At 52.6% G+C, this 23,371-nt stretch overlaps 3 protein-coding genes across 3 annotated transcripts; 2 read left to right on the forward strand and 1 right to left on the reverse strand.

Moving 5' to 3' along the window:
- Nucleotides 1–14,523: 14,523 nt before the first annotated feature.
- CTHT_0038840 (uncharacterized protein) lies at nucleotides 14,524–17,812 on the forward strand (the record flags this gene model as incomplete). Its single annotated transcript, XM_006694235.1, has 4 exons — nucleotides 14,524–14,866; nucleotides 14,965–15,649; nucleotides 15,712–17,491; nucleotides 17,669–17,812. 4 exons carry the CDS (start codon nucleotides 14,524–14,526, stop codon nucleotides 17,810–17,812), a joined length of 2,952 nt encoding a protein of 983 aa, XP_006694298.1.
- A 1,351-nt stretch (nucleotides 17,813–19,163) lies between these two features.
- Nucleotides 19,164–20,253, forward strand: CTHT_0038850 (histidinol-phosphatase-like protein; the record flags this gene model as incomplete). Its single annotated transcript, XM_006694236.1, has 2 exons — nucleotides 19,164–19,316; nucleotides 19,456–20,253. 2 exons carry the CDS (start codon nucleotides 19,164–19,166, stop codon nucleotides 20,251–20,253), a joined length of 951 nt encoding a protein of 316 aa, XP_006694299.1.
- An 892-nt stretch (nucleotides 20,254–21,145) lies between these two features.
- Nucleotides 21,146–23,080, reverse strand: CTHT_0038860 (uncharacterized protein; the record flags this gene model as incomplete). Its single annotated transcript, XM_006694237.1, has 4 exons — nucleotides 21,146–21,476; nucleotides 21,556–21,765; nucleotides 21,816–22,691; nucleotides 22,890–23,080. 4 exons carry the CDS (start codon nucleotides 23,078–23,080, stop codon nucleotides 21,146–21,148), a joined length of 1,608 nt encoding a protein of 535 aa, XP_006694300.1.
- Nucleotides 23,081–23,371: the final 291 nt, after the last annotated feature.

Below are 23,371 nucleotides of genomic sequence, written 5' to 3' on the forward strand. Positions count from 1 at the left end.
TTGTGGTCTTGTTAAGCCCTGGTGGCCCACGTTGACCAAAGTTCGTCTTGTCAGTTGGGATCGCAAAGGTTTTCCTCTGGGGAGGGAAGGGAAATCGAGAGTTAACTTCATCCTCTACAATGTCATTCAATACATCATCTTGAGGGCTTTATCCCGATTTTGTGTCGGTTCAAGCTCGTCATTGTAAGCCAGGGAGCTCCACCGCTAAGTTCGAAGCTCAGTGTTTACGCAGCACGAAGTTGAACTTCGTCCCGACTGAGTCATCCTGGCCCGTTTAAAGGTTGGTCCATGAGGGTATCTTCATGAGTTCACATCTGGACAAGGAGGAGAACACAAGCTATGACCACAATTGAACTCACGAATAGCGCATTGGAAAAGTCTTTTATATACTTCTTCAGCTGTTTCTACTACATCACCACGTTATAACTCAGCCTTTATCATCCCGTCTTAACTTGACAAAACAAGATCTCGAAAGCAATCCAGAGAAAACGCAGCCGCATTACAATAGCTCACTGTTCCGCCACGAAAGTCAGTGTATAACCAAATCTTCCTATCAAGCCGACAAACACTAGAGGCTTGTAAAACATCATGTGATCTTAGGCTGGACTACACGATGGACAGTCTCACGGGCTAAACAGGCAGCAAAGTCGTGAAGCAAAGAGCCGCAGACACAGCTTCATTCAGCCTGCAACGCTGTCAAGCAACCGGCACCGGTAGGCAGCTATTTGGCATCGGGCACAACAACCTGATCTTTTCTTCCGCTGTCATTATGGAAGCTGCATTCTCACGATCCTGAAGTGGCAGGGGAAAATTCCTCGGTGAGAGTTTGCTGCTCGGTGACCTCTGGCGTCCTAAACCCATTTGCCACAGCAGGAGAGCAGCTGCCAATGTTGTCACAGGCACCTCTGGCTTAGTTGCTAACGCCTAATAGCCCCACGACGAGTACAAACGAAGGAGGGTAGGGAAGATAGCAAGAAAACTCTCTATCTATCTAACACATCCAACACTATGAGACACGAACCAAAACCGGCAGAACAGGCTGGTTCCCTAAGAAATGCCTCTGAAACGGGATCATGGTGCGCATAACTTCGGCAAGCAATGGCAACAGAGCAGAGGGCGGGCGGCCGGGGAAGTCAGGGGCTCGTCGAAAGCTGTGAGACGCCGTCGACAAATGGCAGCAGAACCTACATCAAGCATGTTTGGCACTTCGTCTCGAAGCTCAAGAGGAACACAGCTAGGACCAACACGGCAAGCTTCTTGAAGAACAAAAAAGCCACGCTGCCGACAATTCCCGACCATTCCGAACAGGGATCCACGAAGCTGCCCATGGAAAGGCATCAAAATCCATAGCTCATGTAGATGGAAGCCAAGTAAAAAATTTTGTCCTTCCGTGCATTTCTCATGCTTTCATGCTACATTCTGCAAGCAACTGAGGTCTGTCTTCCATGCATCTGTTTGCTTCTCGAAGCCCTGAGATCTGGTGCAACCATCTGCAGCTTCCCGGCTACTCAAAGGCTTTGTTGTCCCTTCTTTCACATATGACCCGGTCCTTGTTTGAGATCAAGAATTCAGGATGAAGAACATCGGACGGTGCCTTCTTACTAGCCTACGCTGCATCAGTCAGGTCGTACAGCATCAAGGCCACAGAATACGCATACCTATGCACCCCAGATCTCATTCAGAACCAGAAGAGACTGTCAGCGGCCTGTCCGGCAGGCAACAGGACCCGATAGGATCAAAATCCGATCTCGAGATCATGCATACATCCAGCCTGCTGTCAAAGTCTACCCGTCAGACGGCATGGATGATAGGCCACCTTGCATCTTGCATGCCATCTGACATCGAGATCTAGCAGACATGCATGCCAGCGCAGTGCAAAGACAGTAGTGTCTAGGATCTAGGATCTAACAACCTAGGTGGAAGACGGCATCGAAAACACAAAGCAGGCATAAACATCCAGACGGACATGGTGTTTTTCCGGCTTCCGAACATCAACTGACAGGTAACGGCAGGAAAGAGCAAGGACAATGTCGTTCCATTACGTTGGGAAGCGTAGCATTAACCAAAGAAGAGGCTCAGGAAGAGACTTAAGGGTTAAAAAGGAGCCGCTTAGGAGTTTTTACACTTCTCTCTCACTCTGTTTCAACTCTTCTCAAAGAGGCAGGTAGGTGTAGCTTCCACGCCACGCAAGAAATGATGTCCTAGTGCTCATCATCCGTAACTTCGCTCTTACTAGGCCCAAGTAAGGGGCATGTTTGGTCCCTGACAAGGGGAGACATCAAGGTTATGGGGCTTGTGAGTTGGAAACGGACAACTAGGTAAGCATGTGTTAGATCGAAGAAAAAGGAGAATTCCGAGCGGATAGGAAGGGAATTCAGGGATGGAAAGTCACAACGTGGAGACGTTGGGCGATCATTGTTCGTCAGGGGTCATGATCGCCTTTCAGGGGTGACATAGATGCGATAGCGGATTGCATGGAGTGTAGATGCCGATGTGCAGAGCGCCTTGATCGGCTGAGAGGGAGGCTACAGGAGAGGTTGAAGGGTGATTGATGTGTTTGATGGTTGTTTGCACCGTCTCTCTTTGAGCCACCAACTTCTTCTCGACGAAATTGAGCTAACTGTGGCAAAATAGACCCGGCAGTTAGGCACCTATACATTCAACGCCAATTGGACAGAATTCTAGTACACATCTACTGAAGGTATACTCGTCCCCGAACATCCAGCTCATCCCCATGCCGGATCCGTTCCCAACAGCACCATGAATCTTGAACCCATGCTCCCTTCCACCGATCAAAACTGAGGGAAGAGTTTACCCCAAGTTGCGGTAGTATAACATCATGACAACATCTAAGAGCATTCTCAAGGTTGGTGGTTACAATCAATAGCACTAAGCCAAATGATTGACATTGCAGCATGTCAACGCGCATCAAACATCAAACACGTTGATCTGGTCTGGGGTTTATGGCGGTTTGGGCGTCTAACTTAGCTTCTACGCTGGTTTGCCGCCTCATGTGATTTTAGCAGCCGCGGGTCCCTGACCGGATCGTGGCGGATGGTGGGTGGGAGGTTAGGTGTGATGGGTTGGATGGGGGGACAGCATAGAAGTATGGAGGAGTGCGCAAGATATGTCGAGATAGGCGGGGCGGGAAGGATGGTTATTACCAGGTTAAACGAGGAGTGATAGGGACTGTGTGACTATAGTGGGCGCAAGAAGATGGGTGTAAGTCGCGTCAAAGTCGACGGCTACGGCTTGCAACGACAACCCAGCCGTAGGTCTTGACGGCAACATACCCGGTGAACCATGCTCGACCAATCGTTAGAGCTGTCACGTCTGTGTCTCTGACGGAGAAAGCCCCCAGTCGCTGACAACTGCAGAAGACACGACTCGGAGGTCCGGAGTCGGGAGTCATAGCGTATGTGCATACTGCGGATAACGAACAGGACACGACACGGATGAGGTCAATAAGCAAGCAGCAAGGCCACCGCTTTCCATAAACATCTCATTCACGATGGAAAAGCACGTATCATCAACATCTCCGTCGTCGCCAACCCCAAGATCAGGACCTCAACCACCATTCTTCACGAAGCACAACACCCACAAGAACCTCTAACTCAACCACACGGGATCTACCAAACACATCTCAGCGACGGTTAACTAAGGTATGCCATACACGTTTCCAAAAGCCAAAACTCTAAATGCCGAATGGAACCGAACAACGTTCATCCCAGTTCGTAAGATTAGCTCGTTATGCGGGGGATATGCGTTAGGCGACCCTGACTTATTGCTTATCATTCCTGTTATTCGCCTGATCTACTGCCGGTTCTGGCACACCGAGCAGTTCATGATCGTCGGGCTTTTAGCGGTGGGAGAGATCATGCGGTTTAGGTGTGGGTTATTGTAATGAAGCATGGTAAGATCCAGAAGTTGTAGACCATGGTTGGTCTGGAGATCTGTAAGAACAAGAAGTTGAGATTTCCCAAGTTAAGCTTGATCTGAGATCTTCAAAAACTTAGGTGCGCACAAGAAGAAAGACCAAATCCATGGAACGTGATGGCAGCATAACGCTAGCACTTGAAGGGATGAACCCTTTGGCATTCCCCGTTCCCTGTTTGATCACCGTCCCATCTGAACTCTGATTCTGATAACCTACCTGAACAATGACGTAGAACAATGACTGTGGGGGAAGAACCTCGTCCTGGGAGGTCGCCGGCCTACTTGCCTTTCCCGAAACTTGACCGTTTTCATTTTGTTCGGTTGATGATGCCCATCGTCATGTGCCTTGATCAATCGTAGTCCAGTAACTGTTGTCGTAGAGGGCTGACAAGTCAGACACAGCTAGCCGCGCGGCAATACCCGCATGGCAACGTCTGCAAGGGTACGCAGCTGACAAGTGAACTCGAAACACGAAGTGCTTCAGTCAACCGGTTGAAGATAAACAACTTCAGCTTTCTCTATTCCACCAACCTCCTGAACTCTTCTGGGCTGGAACTACTGAAGTTGATGTGTTACTTGGCTTGGGTAACCTGACAATCTTGATGTTAAGCTACAATATCACTTGAAGCAGGTCTGCGCGCAAATGAAAGAAATGAGACAGTTGATACCTTGTATCCGCAAAAGGGAAAAGCACTTCATCCAACTTTTAGTCAGCATTACAGTCAGCGTGGAAGGAAGGGCCAGATGATATACAGCATGTTTCTCTCAAAAACAATTTCTATCACCGTAGCGAGTAACGACACTTTCAAGGTTCTCCGATACCACCTGACTTTCCACAACACAACACAATTGTTCAAGCAGCCTTCCCCCTTCCAGATCACTCCTTCATTCAGGGGCCATGTCGGAGCTTTGAATGTGCAGATCTCCCAACAAGTAGACACCCGATAAGGCTGTTCCGTGGTAAACGCCCCTCATTCAACACTCTCCTCCCATCCTTCTAGAAGCCCTCGTCTCACACTTTTCGTCCTCTATAACGGCGATCTACAGCCTCACCTTCAGTTCGCAACCATGCCTAGGTACGTAGGGTATAACCTCCGTGAAACAGTCTCACAATAATCCTAACGTACTTACAAATCTTCCTCCTCAACATCTCTATGTACCTCGACATCATGTCAACAGCATCGCCGACCCCGACGTACTTACCCCATACGTTCGCTACTCCCCCCCCCCTCCCCAATGCGAACATTTAACCATGGAATACAACCTCCGCAAGCAAAAAAAAAAAAAACCCTACTGCTCAATCCCAACTTAAGCTTTTTTTCCCCTTCCCCCCCCCCGGCTTCCCTTGCCCCTCTTCTCACACACACTCCACTCTTGTGTAGGTAGTGTAAGGTTCGGTCGATGGGGATAAACGCCCGACCGGAGGAGATCTTACAACTACCGTCCGCACCACGGAGGGATGAAACTCCAAGCGGAGGGAGTTTCCATTTTCGGGAGAGCGGATACGGGGAAGAATGGGGTTCCCTTAGGACTTAGGTAAGGATATCGTTCGGATTCTTCAGTCGAGTCTTGATCCAAGCTATCGTACCCTAACCTTGATCGATGACCGACGACAGCTACGGAGCTAGATCCGTCCGAACGTCAGTTAGGTAGGCGTGTAGGGCCCATTCATCTCCGGGGGATAGGTAGGCAAGCAAGCATGTCATGACATGTTATGTCGATCATTCTTTAACGTACTATGCCATCCATACCACACCGTATACAAGCAAGCAGGGAAAGCCACATGGAAAACAGACAGGTAGATAGGTAGGTAGGTAGGTAGGTAGGTAGGTAGGTAGGTAGGTAGGTAGGTAAGCAGATGATCACTGCTACAATGCCAGCCGGCTTCGAGAACGATTCTTCTGCCTGACAATCTGCATCCTTACCTTTGTGACAGGCAGGATCATAGCCAAACCTAAGTAAGCCCTACCTTAGTCTGTATCCAACCCCTCTGCTGCTAGGCATGTAGATAGTCACACGAGACCCGATCCTCAACAAGAGAAGATTCATGACATTCGTAGTGAGCCAAACATTCCCCAACATTCTACTCCCCAACCCCTCTCCTTCAACTCTCCTATTTCCCACATAATCTTACCTTTTTCATTGTTGCCTCGCGGATCTTACCCTATCTTACCTTATCTTACCTTACCTTGGGTACACCAGTCCCAGCAACATCACGTCATATCATTGTCGCCATGGCTACCTACATGTAGGCGTGGCAGACCACCAACAAACTGATCTGCCGGCACGCCCAGCTCGCTCGCGAAGCTGCACTGTCACGGGTGTCAGAAGGCAAGCCGCAGGCAAGAAAGAAGCGAGCAAGAGAAAGAGGGTAAGCACCTTAAGAAACGACTTACTGCTACACCATGGATGCAGACGCCCCGAAGCCGTCCGTACTGCACTTACAACCTACCTGCTTACTACATCGTATGTGCACGTATGTCTGCAATGTCTGTATTCAAGCCCAAGAATCTCTCACATCTTGCACCCCAATTGTCAGTTAAGTTCTTTTTTTTGGGGGGGGGGGGGAGAAAGGAAGGCAGCATCAAACCAGTCAAGCCAGGCAAGCAAGCACAAGCTGAACGCGACTAAACCGAGCCCATCAAAAGTAAGGCGCGCGTGCCTGTACGTAGCTTTCTGACTAACAGTATTCCACTCACTCTCGGCCCGGCAAGGCCACTAGGTAGGTAAGGAATCCACAGCCTCGTCCCGAGGCGGGCCAACAAACATTGATGTTTGGTACGTACGAGGGCCGGTGGGCGGGCGGCGAAGGCCAGACATTGCGCCGGCAATATAAAGAACAATCTAACTCCGCATCTCACTTCCGGCGATAGATGACAGCGCATAGATTGCTTGCACCCCCTTGGGGGGTGTACATAAAGAAGGGAAGCTTACCTCAAGACAAGACAAGACAAGACAAGACTAGACTAGACTAGACCAAGGCGACACGCTCAGGCATGTCATGGCCTGGCGGCTAAGATCACTAAGATGACCCTCCTACGTGTAGGTGGTAAGGTTTGTCTCGTCCTGCAGCAAGCTTAACTTCTGCGAGTGCTGGAAGCAACCTAGCGGGGTGTGCAGTGTAGTCTCGTCCTCCCTTCGTCGATAGGGGGAGATGTAGTATCCGCGCGACGTAAGGATGCAGATGCACAAAAGCCTAGTGCATCCTCGACTTTTACCAGCACGTGGGCTTTAACGTGCACTCAAACAAAAAAAAAAAAAAAAAGTCTCCGTTCCCCCGACATGGAGATCAACTACGGGGATTTGATGCCCGTGGTCGTTGTCGAAAACTGGGGTAAGTAGGGTAAACAAAACTTTGCAATGACAGCATAAAGCGGCGGGGGTCATGTGAGATCCACCCCCCCCCCAATCTCCCATAGGCGCTCGTACCAAAGTTGTAAGCTCCGAAGTAGCAGTAGATGTTACGCAGTGTTGTGTTCTACCGCACGACGGTTGTTGGAGATAGAGTGCTGAACCACCGCGGCGATATTAGGTTACATCATGCCGTCGTCTTCTGACCGGGTTTCCTATTGGGCTCGCCAGAGCGTACCTGCTTTTGACACCTGCAGGTTTGCAGGCTCTGTGAGCCGTTGAAGACAACAGTAATCCATGGATTAGTCTGATCTCCAGACAGCATCGGAAGCCGTAACCATTGTCCATGCCGTCTGCAGCACTAACGCACAGGAGGGAGGGTTTGGGAGGAGAGGAGAGGTAGTAGTCAGGATCCCCAATCGCCGCGATCTTATGGACCGCTTAGCTGGCGTTACAGAAACGCTCAAGCTCATGTAGCAAACGCCAACGCTATCGGGCAGCCCGATGGCATCCAGAGTTTGGATCACGGAGATGGAGCGAACTCGCTTGATTAAGCCTATCGAGGGAGTGCCGGATCTTGGCATGGAGAAGGTAGCGTTGTGGGGGAAGGCTGTCGTCCGTGAAAGGAAGGTGAATCGGCGCACCTCATCGACTCATCGGGTCCGGCATCCCGACTTGGCCCTTTTTCGGGCGGTTGTGCGGGGCCCAAGGAAGAGGCGCTGCCCAGCCCTGAGGAGCTGGTGGAAAAGCGGTTCCCGTCCCGTCAAGCACGGCGGGGGTGTATCAGGAGATAATATATTACTTCTGAGGCGATCAGCAACGAGCACCTATCCGATAACAGGAATATTTTGCAGCTCCCGGCATCGATCTGAATGCCATACATTGCTTCTGTGGCAAAAGGGTTTTGAAGTCTGTTGTTAACTCGACAACCCTGACCACAAGGTAGGTGGGGTGATGCTGTACGTTGCATCCTTTGCGGAGTGTTGCTTGCGGAGGATATTTGCCCTGGTCGGTAACTACCGATGACACCTGCAACTGGAGAGGAGCCACCTTGTGAGGGACCTTTACTCCTTGCGGCTCGCTATCCGTCACCACGCTAGGTTGCCTTCGTTAACGGCCGCGTCTCCATGTCGCCATGCCCCCCATCACATCGTCACAAAAAACGATCTGCTGGCCGGTGGCGCACATGACAAGAGAAATCAAGCTTCGACAACCCCAAGGCCAAGGTGTTGAGACAAAAAAAAGAAACGAAAATCGCCGAGAGCCAAGTGTGCTAACACTTCCTGATTTGGCTAGCACTGGGAACGGCATCGGAAGCCCCAGGGCCCCCTTTCCCAGAAGGCTTCTCGGCCTGCAGAATCTGAGGGAGCTGTTGCATACTGGTGCATACTAACATGTTTGGGAAGGCTTCTGGAAGACTGAGCGAAGAAAAGCTGCAAGCGACGATGCGACAATTGGGTCAAGAGGCGCGGGGAAGACGTCTGCCGTGGTCCTTGTGTTCATCAGTCGATTGCAAAGAATTTTTGGAGATCGTCTGTTCGGATCCGCGTAGCTGGAATGCCCTCGATTTGTGACCCGGAATCAGTCAGGACCAACATGCTGCTGTTGTTTATGCGTTGGTATGTGAAAAAAAAAAAAGGAGCGGCCCTCTGCTGTGCAGCCAGCGGTCTGCTCGGCCTGGAGATGCAGCTTCATTCCAGGTGCAGCAGGTGACGTCTCGTGGTCCTAGAGAGTCCTGGACTGTTGGCGGCCGGGGGGGGGGGAGGAGAGAGGTCAGAAAAAGACAGCAATTTCCATTGGGAAGGCGGTCGGGGTTTCGGGACGATTCCTGCCCTGGAGGGGTTGGCTCATCCTGATTGGTGGAAGTCTTCTCAAAGGGCACACTATTAGCATGGGGTTCGGCGAATCAGAGACGCGATCTCGAAGATCAAGTGGGAGCCGCGATCTTGCGTGCAGGTGGAGTTTCGGACCGTCGGCCGGCCGTTGTGGGATCGCGAAGGACGGCAAGGGTGTGTGTTCCCAACGTCGGCAGCCAAGCCAGCCAAGTCAGCCCAGATCTGGTGGCGCAGAAACGTTCGCTGGAACTGCCTTTTCTGTCGATGAGTGCAACAAGGCCCCAAGCGAAGACGTCCCTGTCTGTTTGACAGTTTGAAGTGCCGATTGCTCTCAGGCATTCACAAGAGATGATGAGCCCTGGTGACTGGTGAAGTGGATGCGAGTGCCAGGATCTCGTGAGCCCTCCTGCAAGCGAGGGACTCAACATCAACTCAATGATTTGATCATCCAATCTTGAGGCTCGACAGATGCGTCGTTCTTGCTCAGCCTCACCGGTTCCCTGTGTTACCTAAGTAACAGAACCTCTGCTGCAGTACGGCTTTTGCCTGCCGGATGTGTGGCCTAAAAGACAGGACCGGGCGTCAGCACATGCTGCGCACCACTAATCGAGTTCGGGCACGGCGTCTGCAGAACGGCACAGCACTAGATCTATTTCCAGGAACGACGTTTGTCTGCAGGCAGCAGGGATACAGACAGCCATGGTTGGGCCCGGGTGATGGTGTTGGCCGAAGCACAGAGCGTACCGTAGGATGAGGAGACAAGGCCGTGCTGCCCAGACTCTGATGGCTGGGCTGATGTCGTAGCGCAGGCGCCGTTAGAACGTCTAGAACGGTTTGAAGTCTCCGGGTCTTGGCATCGAAGCTTGTTATAATTCCGTTTTCGGTTCGAGACCAAGCTGAATTTGTTAGAATGGGAAAACAAGAGAGAATAGCTTATAGGGCATATGTCTACGTAACCGCTAATGCTCAGCTGCGAAACGCACATCTCCGCCGTACTGGAGCCGAGGACGACTGCCGGAGCGTGAGACAGCAGAAAAGCCACTGACAGGTGGTACTGCAGTATGTTTGGCCCCAGTGTGTGTGTGTGTGTGTGTGTGAGAGTGTGTGATTGCACTGATTGGCGCCCAGATGTTTCACGTTGCTCGCAGCTGGGCAGAGGGAAACGCGGTGGATGCGAATCCGCCTTCCCCGCTGTTATCTCGGCCGATAATTGACGAGTTAAGGCTCGCTGATATTGAGTCTACCGTACGAGCCATACGACTTGGGATCAAACACTGTCAAGCTGACGGCACTGCAATTCGAAAAGCGGTGTTTGTTTCCGAACCTGTCCGTTCCAGAAGCTGAAAACCAGAGAGACAGGGCAGTGAAAGTTGACCCTGAGTATCATGTGGCTTTGTTCGGTCAACAAACTGTTTCGGGAGTCAATGCCATGTAAACAAGAGCATTGTCTGGGCTGGCAGACCACATTGGAATCCAGCATAAAGTTTTGGCCACAGTATGGGCAGGTGGAGAGCATTGAGAACATGGGGAGGGGGGACGGGTTGGTGAGGGGGAGGGCATGAAGGACGATTATTTTTATTTTTTTTATTATTTTTATTTTTTTTAATTTTTTTTTGTCTTGGGAATTTGGCAAGTGAAAGGGCCATCTTTCAGGACCGGGTTCAGTTCCATCGCACAATGGCGTGGTTTCCTTCAGTTTGAGCGGACTCACCGACTCTTTCATCTCTGGTCCAGCAGCTCCCGTTTCCATTTTCTGCGTCGCGTTTGCTAGCGTTTTCTGCTTCTCTTCTTGAAAACCTGCCCTACTGACTCAGCAGATGCGGAGTCTTTTTTGATGGGTGGAGCTCCAGGGCCATTGCTGGCCATGTGAGTAGGGGGAAAGTTGGATGGCCCACACAGAAAATGGGGCTTTTGCTTGCGGTTTTCTTAGGGGTCTTGGCAGGTACTCCCCCGGCAAGATGAGGCGAGCGAGCCGTCAGTCAGCCGCCATCTGCCGTCTGGGCAGTCTCAGGTCTCCAGCAGACAAGCACGCTAGCGCAGCGCAGGAAGACAGCCCCTCTTCCCTCGCTTGTGGCCCCTCCTCCATTTGCCCCAGTCAAGAAAAATGGAGGAGTGCAGCATTCTGCTCCAAGCACAACATGATCGATCGAAATCGGGGGTCACCCACAAGGTCCGGGGTTGCCCCAACACACTCTAGAATCCCAGCAGACCGTGCGGCAAATCCGCGGCGACCGCCGGGCCGGAAAATGAAAAAGAGTCAAGTGTCCATGATCGTCCCAAACACCGGTCGTCCTCCTCCCCAAGCGTTAGCTTTGGACGAACCACTCTTATGCCCTCTGTGGGCAAGCAGTTCAATGACATCCCGGTCATTCTGGAAGCCTTGACGAACATGGAAAACCTCCGGTTCGCGAGGCAATAGTAGCAGAGCGTATACGACAGCAGGCGGATTAATAGAGTGTCTTATAGTACAGCAGATCTGGAAGGCCTGCGATGGCCGTTTCTTTCAGCGAAGAATACCACCAAAATGTCACCACAGGCCTTGGCTTGACGCAACGGTCAGCGCCTAGGCGGTTGAGGCTCGCTGTCTGCAGGCCAATTGTGTCCAGAAACAGACAGATCAGGGGGAGGGGGGGGGCAAAGCGATTGGAGAGCCAGCATCAGCAGTAACACTGAGGAGCAGAGCAGCATGCACTTAGAGTGGTAAGACGACACACAGACACACACACACACACACACACACACACACACACACACAAAAAAAAAATGTCCGGTTCGGCTCCGACCACAGCTTTTTAGGTTCGCCCCAGACATAGAGCAGCGCTGCAGTACGAGGCCTGAAAAGGTTCACTGCAGAGAGTCCACAGCACCGGCAGCGAGCAGTCGATGAGGTGATGGCCTTTCTTCGGCGGCACTCTGGCCGAACACAAGCACTGCCAAGCCCACTAGAAACAGGGATTCCATTGGTTCTCAGTGCCCCACGATTGCGCTTCTACTTCCATCACCCACACACGTCCACTTGACTTTTCGCGGCAATTTGTCACTGTTGGACCTTGGCGTGCAGTGGAGGAGGCCACTATTTTCCATTATCGCTGGCAGGCTATGCCATGGAATGCCGCATTCGCCATTCGCAGTGGGCCTGTTGAGTTCTGTGGTTTGTATTTGCTCAGAACTCGCACGAGCGCATGAATCAGAGAGAAGAATGTGAAGTCAGGGTCGAGGATGATAGCGTTGGTGATGAAAAGTCAGCGTGGCTGCCCTTGACCTTGACATCCTCGGTGACCCGTTTGGGGAGAAGAGAGCGCTTGAAGGCCAGAAAGAGACGCTGCTGTCGCTGAAGACGGATTTTCTTCCCAATCCACAATGGCCGCCCGCCGCCCGCCGCGCTCGCTCGCTCGCCGGCGTGTTTGAAAGCGGAGGGCGACGACAGCGGAGTTGGCGCCGGCGTGCTCCACTACAACCACGAGTCCACACCATGTCCACCATGCTACCACAAGATGGGCCCCCCTGCTTGCCGATGGGACCTCCATGCCAGGTCGGGGGTGATGCTCGCTATCGTGCGGGACAAAAAAAAAAAAAGAGGGATGACCATATATGCTGAGGAAGACCCTGATGATTGATGGATTTCGACTTCCCTTCCCCAGAATCCGCCTGTCAGCCTGTCCTGCTGCTGCTACATTGCTCCCGTCCACGGCTGACGACGAGCTCTCTTAGCTACGCTACATACATACGCCTTACAGCTTATTTGCGTGCTCACTCCTACGTTGACATATCCGATCCGTAGCTAGCGTCCTCTCCAGCTGACAGCTCCTCACTACCTCACTGCGCATCCGCCCCGCGTGCTCATCCCTCTATCCCTCCCTCTCGTCAGATGCCTTCCGTCCCGCCGATTTATATTGCGAGCCCAATATAAACTACTTGATACTCGATATTGTGCTGGCCCAGAAAGCCGTGTTCCCCCCCCCCTTCCCCTCCCCGGTCGCCACTCGCCAATCTTCGTCCACTGTCCCCAAGCACAGCTCACGGCTCTCCCGGCTCTCTCTCCCCCAAGTACATTCCTGCCAAGCTGTGTGTGTCTGACTCGTCGTCGGACAGAGTGCATCACCGAAGAAGCAGGAACAGTTCTGAGGAAAAATTTACCGATTTGCTCATCTATCTTGCTCAATTCGGACATCCCTTAACCCTTTTGGCACACCCAACTCGGCTCGGGTCTGGTCTCCTCTTTTCGACCACGATCGCTGCGGCCATTCATTTGGTACATCGCTCGGGACGAAGAGCCTAAAGTCAAGCTCCGGGACTTTTGGACTGAGAAGTAAAGCGCTTCGTCGTCTTCGTCTTGAGAAATAAAAAACAAGTTCGAGACGAAAGTTTCTTTGACATCCGGATCTCTAGGGGCTCGGAACGGTGCCAGAAACGACGCCGACCCAGCCTAGCATCCAGAAGACGTCAAAATCAGCCGTTGTTGACCACGGCAGTGCTTCCCGTACGTAAAGATCTTCCCCTCTGTCTATTACTCATGCCCAGCATCTTTTTTTTTTTTCTTTTTCCCCCTCGTCCTCTTCGATAATCTGACGTCCCCGTTCCTGTTCCCGTCCCCGAACCACAACAACAGGAGCTCCGTTTCGATCCTGTGTCTCCTGCCCTCCCCAACAGCACCCGACCTTTCAACTTCCCCTCCCCCCCCCCTCCCCGGCCTTTCTGGTACGCACCCAGACCAGACCCGACCAGACCAGGCTGTCTGGTGTTCCAGGAGCGCACCCCCTTACCTTACTTTCTACCCCTACCCCCAGGTCTCTTAAAACCCAACCCCGCCATGCCATACTAGAGGTATGGTGCCGTGGTATGGCTGCTAGCATCTGCATCCATCGTGCAGATGACAATGGCCGTGCCGTCCTCTCTCGTCCACATCCGCGCGGATCCCCTTCCAGTGTTTTGGTGTCTGTCAATGCTATCACCACCCTGTCCTTAGTGCCCTTAACAGCACTTTAATGCTTATGCCTGTCACTGACCTTTCCGTGAAAGGAAGCTGACTTTCTCGGTCCGTCTGACTGCCGTTCTCCAGTCTGGGGCTCGGCAAACTCGCTATCGTCATCCGCCATAAGGCCACACATCGTATACATAGTTCTCGCTTGTCGCTGCCGGCGTGTTTAGTCGTCGACAGCTCTCAGCTCTCATCTCGACCACACACCTACTCCTACTCCCCTCTCTGCGACACATCTCGAAAGACGTAGCAGCGCTTCAACCAACTGCCCGCGCTCGCTCGAAGCCAGCTCGTCTTCACATGTCCTAATCGGTTTTGGTCTTGATGACCTACTACTATACTCCTATTAGCTAATATCTATATATCACCAACACCCCACAACGAGACAGCAGCCGAGGACTCTAACGGGCATCGTCAGTCAAGATGTTGTCGAATCCGCTTCACCGGTTTTCTCCCTATCACATGCCGGCCACGACGTCGCTCCTGTCGAACGGCCATGTCCCAGCCAGTCATCTTCACCCGGGGCTCGACCCCCTAGCAGCTGGGCCACACTATGCCCTCCAGCAGATGCCCCATATGGGCCTTCACAACCCCCATCTCGCCAGGGCCGGTCCTCAGCCGAAGCACCGGCAACATCCCTATGGTCCTGCCGCCAGGGCAGCTGGGGCAGCCGGCCCTATTCGCAGGAGAATCAGCAGAGCATGCGATCAGTGCAACCAACTAAGGACAAAATGTGATGGCCAGCAACCATGTGCCCATTGCATTGGTGAGACAGGACCCCATCCGAGTTTTTTTTTTTTTTCCCAAGCCCAGTAAGGAATGTTTTTGTTCTTGTTTTTGTTTTCTAACATGAAGATAACACAGAGTTTCAACTCACCTGCGAGTACATGCGCGAGCGCAAGAAGCGTGGAAAGGCGAGCAGGAAGGATCTGGCAGCTCAAGCTGCTGCCCAAGCTGCTGCTCAGGCGGCAGCTCAGAATGCCAACAAGCAGGAAAGTCAAGAAAACGGGGAGAACAAGGAGGGCCAATCATCCGAGAACCAGAGCAATGGCAACAGTTCCGCCGCGACGACATCAGCGACGACATCAGCAGCCACGACATCAGCAGCCACGACCACGACCGCCGCCGCCCCTACGAAGCCCACCCTCACAGTATCTACCGAGACGAGGGGAACGCCAGATAGGCCGATGACCGATGTGCAGAGGACAGGGAGCATGGATAGCTTAGGGGACTTGAGCGCACATCCGGGACCTATCACCGGCCATCCCGACCATCTGAACAGCCCAATTGATATCAACGGGTATCCGAGAGTGCATGCGGGCTATGACAGGCAGCCGATGGGATCACACCTCATGAGCGGGCCAACCCACTCGCCATATGGCTCGAACCAGGCCAGCATGTCAAGCTACCCCGATCTTCCATACGCCCTTCAGACACAAAGCCCGACTGGCTACACCCCAAACGCTCAGAACGGCTTCCCCCTCGCCAACAGCCCCATCAGCGCATACCCGATGGGCGGCGAGACGGCATCCCCGGGCTGGATGAACATGTCCTCTCCGCCACCGCAGTTTGCCTCGCACATCCCCCCCCTCCCCCTCAGCCCAACTACAGCCACCAAGGGCTGCGTTACCCGGTCCTGGAGCCTTTGGTTCCTCATCTGGGCAACATCATCCCGCTCTCCCTGGCCTGCGACCTGATTGACCTCTACTTCGCGAGCTCGTCCGCAGCCCAAATGCATCCCATGTCGCCCTATGTCCTGGGTTACGTCTTCCGCAAGCGGTCCTTCCTGCACCCGACCAAGCCGCGCCAGTGCCAGCCGGCCCTGCTGGCCTCCATGCTTTGGGTCGCTGCCCAGACAAGCGACGCCCCCTTCCTTACCAGCGTGCCTTCGGCCCGCGGCAAGATCTGCCAGAAGCTGCTCGAGCTCACTGTCAGCTTGCTGAAGCCGCTCATCCACAATCCCTCCGAGGAGGCTTCGCCCGTGTCGAGCCCCATCGTCGATGGCGTTGCTCTTGGTGGGCTTGGCGTCGCCCTGCCCGGATCCAACATGGACGCCATCACTGCCGAGTGTGGCGCCTTCGGTGCCGCTGGCACCCTCGACGATGTGGTTACCTACATCCACCTCGCGACCGTCGTCTCGGCGTCCGAGTATAAGGGGGCCAGCCTGCGGTGGTGGAACGCTGCCTGGTCTCTGGCCCGCGAGCTCAAGCTCGGCAGGGAACTCCCTCCCCATGCTCCCGCCAGCCGGCAAGGCGGCGCCTCGGACGAGGAATGCAGCGAGGGCGTCCCGCCGGGTGTCATCACCGAGGAAGAACGCGAAGAGCGCCGGCGCATCTGGTGGCTCGTCTACATCGTTGATCGCCACCTCGCCCTCTGCTATAACCGTCCCCTCTTCCTGCTCGACATCGAGTGCGAGGGCCTGCTCCAGCCGATGGACGACACGGATTACCAGAACGGGAACTTCTCGTCGTATGTTGACCCCGCGCTGCTGGCGACCGATCCGGATGCGCACGCCGGCAAGAGGGCACGCATCAGGGGCCCGAGCTTCGAGTGCACAGGGCACAGTATTTTTGGATATTTCCTGCCGCTGATGACTATTCTGGGCGAGATTGTCGATCTGCACCATGCGCGGAACCACCCCCGGTTTGGTATCGGGTTCCGCTCCCAGCGGGAGTGGGATGACCAGACGAATGAGATTACGAGGCACTTAGAGACCTACGAGCGCAGTCTGAAGCGCTTCGAGCAGGAACATCTCAGCCCCGCGGCCAAGGCCCAACTGGAGCAGGCTGCGCAGCAGGCTGCTCAACAACAAGCTCAGCAGCAGACGCAAGGTGAGGGAGAGAAGGCCTGCGAGGGGAATAACAACAATTCCAACACGGAAACTACCACCACCACCGCCGCCACCACCACCACCAACAACAACAACAACAACAACAACAACAACAACAACAACCCGGGTACCCCGTCTGGCCACTCCGTCCGCAGTACTGGCTCCCCCGCCCCGCGCATGTCCGAATCCGATATCCAAACTCGTATCGTCGTCGCCTACGGCACGCACGTCATGCACGTGCTGCACATCCTCCTCACCGGCAAATGGGATCCCATCAACCTTTTGGACGACAACGACCTGTGGATCAGCAGCCAGGGGTTCATCACCGCGACCGGGCACGCCGTGTCTGCGGCGGAAGCGATCTCCAACATCTTGGAGTTCGACCCCGGGCTGGAGTTCATGCCTTTCTTCTTTGGGATTTATCTATTGCAAGGGAGTTTCTTGTTGCTCCTTATTGCGGATAAGTTGCAGTTGGAAGCATCGCCGAGTGTGGTTAAGGCTTGTGAGACGATTATTCGGGCGCATGAAGCATGTGTGGTTACCTTGAATACGGAATATCAGGTAGGTTTTCTCCCTTTCCCTCCCTCCCCCCCTCCTCCTCTCTCTCTCTCTCTCTCTCTCTCTCTCTCTCTCTCTCTCTCTCTCTTTCTCTCTCTCTCTCTCTCTCTCTCCTCCCTTCCCAACTACAACATGACAACATAGTGAAGAAAGCGAGAGGGTGCTGACGATTGCATACAGCGCAACTTCAGCCGCGTAATGCGCAGCGCCCTGGCCCAGGTGCGTGGCCGTGTGCCGGAGGACTTGGGCGAGCAGCACCAGCGCCGGAGAGAGCTGCTTTCGCTGTATAGGTGGACCGGGGACGGTACTGGATTGGCGCTGTAAATCCGTGTGAGCGGGCTGACGATGATATGTCTGGTCCCTCTGGGCAGATCGGGTTGAACAAACTCAAAAGATGTGCGACTATTTCCTTTCGTTTTGTCCTTTCCCTGTTTCTGTACACACGGTGCGGTCTCTGTGCGTACGTATGATGTTGGGTTCGGTTTTTGGATTTGGCTCGGCGTTTTCTGTTTCTTATTTCTCAGCTCGGTGTGTGTCTCCTTGGCTGGCGCGCGTCTGGAGGGAAGTGTATCATGGAGGAAAGGAAAGGAACGGTGGATGGACGGATGAACGGAGTTTTGTGTGTGTCCTTGAAAATGAACGAAAAGCAAAAAACGAAAACAATGAAAATATATATTATGATGGCCTCGACGGATGGTTGGATGGCTGGATGGAGGAAGGGAGAATGGTGTTGGTTTCTTTCTTTCTTTCTTTCTTTCTTTTTAGGGTTGTTTTGTCTCTGGTTTTTTTCTTGTTTGTATAGGTAGGCTGGTATTTAGGTATGGAAATGAAATCGGATCGAGTTCGAAAGTCTTTTTTAAATGTTTGGTGAGGGTTGTCGTCGTGAAACAGTCATTCGTTTAACCTTTCAGGGGCCAACGTTCGGTATTTTACAGTAGGCTTGTGTGGCACCTCATCTGTTGTTCAAGTAGCTTAGGCTGTCCCTTACAAAATTTGGCTCAAACTAACTCTATCTCAAATTACTCCATACGATTAGTGATCTCAACAGCCAATCGAAGGACAAAACAGAGAGAGCATGGAGTATGACTGTGACCTATATATATGTAGGTATGTCAACACCTCCTCTGCTAACTTAGCATAGCAGACTTCAAGGGTCATCATACTTGGACCGTTCAGCTTGCCCTCAATTGGAGTATTCGCTTCAAATACGATATATCACCCCTTTTCAATGTTTGGTTCTCACTCCATTCAGGGTCTACCAGGGTTGGACGGGCGACCAGGGGGGACTGTGCGTCTAAACCATTACCAGCTCCACTTATGTCCAAGTTCCCCCCTGGTCAAACGTTACGACACCCCGCACCTCTGTGTTTATGTCTTGTCTCACATGCGATAGGACATCAACTTTGGAAAAGATAAGAGATACTATCCAGAGATATCGAGGTCGAGGTCGAGGTCGATGTATCATTAAGCACATCGACAATCTGAAGCTGCTATTGTGATAATATCTTGGGGCTCGTAAACCTGGTAAGTGATAAACCCCTCACTCATCCACCTCATCTTCGAGCACATTCACTCACTGACTTATCATCAGCCAGACCAATATCAACTCTCCTTCAACTCAGCTCAATTGAATAGTAGACAATTACGCCTAGCTCTTATCAAAATGGCCTTCACAATGCACTCCCACTCCGGGCAATTCTGCCCCGGTCACGCCAAAGACACGCTCGAGTCCATCATCCAACACGCCATCTCCATCGGCTATAAAACCATCGGTCTCACCGAGCACATGCCACGCACCTCCGTATCCGACCTCTACCCCGAGGAATTCGTACATCATCCTCCCTTTCCCTATCCCCTTACCCTTGTTACCCTTTCCCCCTCCTTCTCCCCCCCCCCCCCCGGGGCCCTTCCTCCCCTCTCTTCTTCTCCTCCTTAACAGCAATTAAGCGTGCTGACTTCCTTTCCAGGCGGAAGCCCCTACCCCCGAAGCCGTCCTTGCCCTCCAACCCCCCCGCCACGAAGCCTACCTCGCCGAAGCGATCCGTCTACGCGAGAAATATTCCTCCCAAATCACCATCCTAATCGGTTTCGAAGGCGAATGGATCCGTCCCGAAGACTACTCCCCTCTAATCCAGTCCCTGTCCGGGAGAGCAGACTACTTCATCGGCTCCCTGCACCACACCCTAACAATACCAATCGATTACGATCGCACAATGTACCTGCAAGCCGTCTGCGCAGCAGCAAAACACCGCGGTCTGCCTGTCCCCTCCGAAGGGGAGTCATCCGATGAAGCGGAAGAGGCTTTGTTTGAGATCTACTTCGACGAGCAGTTTTCCCTCCTCTCAACCATGCGCCCCAAAGTCATAGGGCACTTCGACCTCATCCGGCTGTTCTCCTCCTCCCCTGGCCGTAACCTCACCTCCTGGCCGGGCGTCTGGCGCCGCATCGAGCGCAACCTTGCGCTCATCAAATCCTACGACGGCTGGCTGGAGTGCAATACGTCTGCCCTACGCAAAGGGCTGGAGGAGCCGTATCCTAAGCGGGAGATTGCTGAGGCGTGGACGCGGATGGGGGGGAAGTGGACGTTTTCGGATGATAGTCATGGGATTGGGCAGGTGGCGACGAATTATTTGAGGGGACTGAAATATTTGCAGGCGATTGGGGTTGGGGAGGTGTGGACTTTTGGGAGGGGAGAGGATGGGAAGTTGGTCGAGAGGGGAGTGGAAATTGAGGAGTTTAGGGGGAGTTTGAGGTTGGGGGAGTAAGGGTTAGTAGTGGGATGCGTGGTATAGTCGTAAAAGACTGAGCGATTCAGATCACGAAAGTGTGGATAGAAGGCTGAGTAGGGAAAAAAGCAATGTCATACCGTACTGGCTTGTGATTCTTTTTTTTTTTTTACGGAGAATCATGGACCTAACTAACTCAAAGGATATCCAAAAACTCAAAACTCAAAAAAAAAATTATAAAAAATAAATTAAAAAAAAAAGACCCTTCCACTCATGCCATATACATACATATATATATCCCTTCAAGCACCGGAACCTCCCAAGGAATTTGATGACTAACACAACCACCGTTTCTGAGACGTGATACCTTCCTCCCTCTTGCCAGCCCGGGTATCACTAGACCACTAATTTGCGCAGTTGCCTGCAACTCCTCTGCCCACATCCCGATCCAGATGCCGTCAAGATTGAGACACTCCGGTGATAAAGACTAAGACGAGGGTAAATGATGCCAAACTCGGAACATGAAAAGCAAAATACCATCACCTCAAATCGAAGAGCGTCATTCTGCAATCTATATATAGTAAGAGAGGATGATGCAGTGGTAGACAATTTGGGGGAAGTTGGGGGGGAGGGGAGGGGGGGAATATCATGCGATGGGGACAATGTTCACAACCAAAACAACAGTTCATAGCAAAACAGAAAGAGGAGAAACCCAGACACAAGAGATAACAACAACAACAACAACAACAACAACAACAACAACAACAATAATAATAATAATAATAATAATAATAATAATAATAATAATAATAATAATAATAATAATAATAATAAAAAGAAAACAGAAATTAAATACCTATCATAAGATAGAAATCTCTTTTCACCCGATCAAAAATCCACCCTCACCCCCTTTTTCCCTCCCTCATCCATGCTATGTCCTAATAGCCAATCTTACCGCCGTCGAAGGCCCCGGCTCAGCCTGTTCCAAATGCCCCGATGACGACGAACCCTGCGGATTTGCTAGCGGCGATGACTCCAGCGACGAAGGGAGCGGCGAGAACGCATCGCCACCACCGCCCGACATGTCCAGGGTCAGAGGGTAGACCGGTATATGGAGATCGAGAGGAGGGAGGTTATCGATGGTGAGGATTTGGGCGATAAACTTGCGGAATGGGGCGAGGAGGGCGACGGAGGAGATGCTGTCTGTTGTGGGGGGGGGGGTTGTGGACTTGGGGCAGGGCGTTGATCCAGTCTTGCTGCTGCTGGGGGTAGGTTGTTGGTTGTTCAGGGTGGGAAGCGACAACGTGGAGGTATTGGATCGCGGTTGTGTTCTTCAGAAACCGGTTGAAGAGGTCTTTGTGGGGAAGGGATTTGAGGTTCCCAGCAGAGCGAGAGGCTTTCCTGAACAGCAGTGCGCAGGACAGATCGTGGCGGGATGCGACAGTGTCTGACTGCTGCGATGCCTCGGCCATGATCATGCACACGACGACGGTGAGGAATTGCGGAGGGGAGAGGTCGAGCTGGGTTCGGGCGGTGGTGACCCATTGAGGTCTGCCAACTCCCGAGGGCCGTGGTTAGCTGTGGCTGGCCGAAAGGCAAACCTTTCTTGCTGAACATGCTGGCGCAGCCATTCCTGGAGGATGGTGCAGAGCACGATGTAGATATGTGCCTCGGGGTTGGTGATCATTGTCTCTAGGGCTTGAGGGACCAGCGAGGGGTGTTCAAGGACCTTCATGCACCACGTGAGACAGTCAGCCAAGCAGCTGGCCCGACAACGCCGATGGGAAAAGACAAGCTGCTGATTTCGGAACCACTCGAGGAGTTGTAAAAAGTTGGGCTCGTCCACTTCTTCATCGTTAGAGCTCTCCTCTGGCGCAGGCTCGTTCAGCATGTAGTACTCTGGAGGGGCTTGATCATAGCGTGTGGCAGCCGGGACGAAAGCGAGGTAGATCGGCACGTCGAACAGGAGGTTCGGTGTCCGGGGGCTAAAGCTCATGAAATGCCGCTGTGCGTCGTTGCCAATCGGGCGGATTTTCTCAGCGAACAGCTCGTACAACTGGCTCAGGGCGTTATTGCTTCCCGGGCTTTCTCGATCGGTGACGTGAGCAAAATTCAGATCGAACTGAAAGTGGCTCCACGTCGGACAATCGTCTTCGTTGCTGTTGTTACCTTGATGATAATGATGATGATGCGATAGTGTGCGTATGATTTCCGGGAGCACCTTGTTTTTGGCGAAAGCGAGTTGTTTGAGTGATTGGGCTGTGCGGGAGAAGGCAAAGCCAATCTCAATGTTAGGCCCAACCTGACTGTTGACCTTACTGTTGTGCTCGTACAGCCCCATAAAAATGTTGCTGGCGGTGTACTTATCTCCCAGGACCTCCATGATCTCGGCAAGCCAGCGATAATTCTGCAGCTTATCGAGGGGGATCTGGAGTTGGTCTGACATTGACTCCTGGAAGAGGGGTTGGTAACGCGGCCTGGTATAACGGGGCGTGATATGGATAGGTGGATGAACAAGGGGAGATGATGAACTGGCTGATACCACCCTATTTCGCCTGGTGTATCTCCTCAAGTCCCATAACCCCAAGACATAAACCAACTGCCGTTTGCTAGCATCGTGTCTCAGCAAGTATATTGCTTGAAGAGCGACAATGAGCCGGGGTATCTGCACTCACCAAACGGGCTTTACAGGGAAATCCTCCTCCCTGTTGAGAAAGCGGACAATCTCTTCTTGGGTCTTATGCTCGACCAGATAAAGCCTCTCGATCAAAGGTCGCCATGGCATCCATTGTTCGAGACGAACTATCGGAGCCCGCTTCTTTTTTCCATGGATGAAGACGACACGATCGTTGTTGGTCTGTCGCATTGTAAACCAGCAGCCGTGTACGTAATCCGTTGTTTTTGTTAACTAAGAAACATAGAGTCTACGAACAAATCTTAGTTGATAGAAGTCGATATGGTTGCCGTCAGGAGACGAGTCTTCCCAGCCAAGCTCATGGAGGGATTTATCTCAAACGTTAGGTGAAGATAAGAGCGGTAACCTCGCCATAAACCTCAGCCATTCCAGGTTAACATTTATCTACTCGCAAGCTGTGCCCTGCAACGTAGGCGGAGTCTCATGAGCTTGACATAATCTGTAAAAAAAAGGAAGTTGTAA

Source organism: Thermochaetoides thermophila, assembly GCF_000221225.1.
Source record: "Thermochaetoides thermophila DSM 1495 unplaced genomic scaffold scf7180000011816, whole genome shotgun sequence".
Taxonomy (NCBI): domain Eukaryota; kingdom Fungi; phylum Ascomycota; class Sordariomycetes; order Sordariales; family Chaetomiaceae; genus Thermochaetoides; species Thermochaetoides thermophila.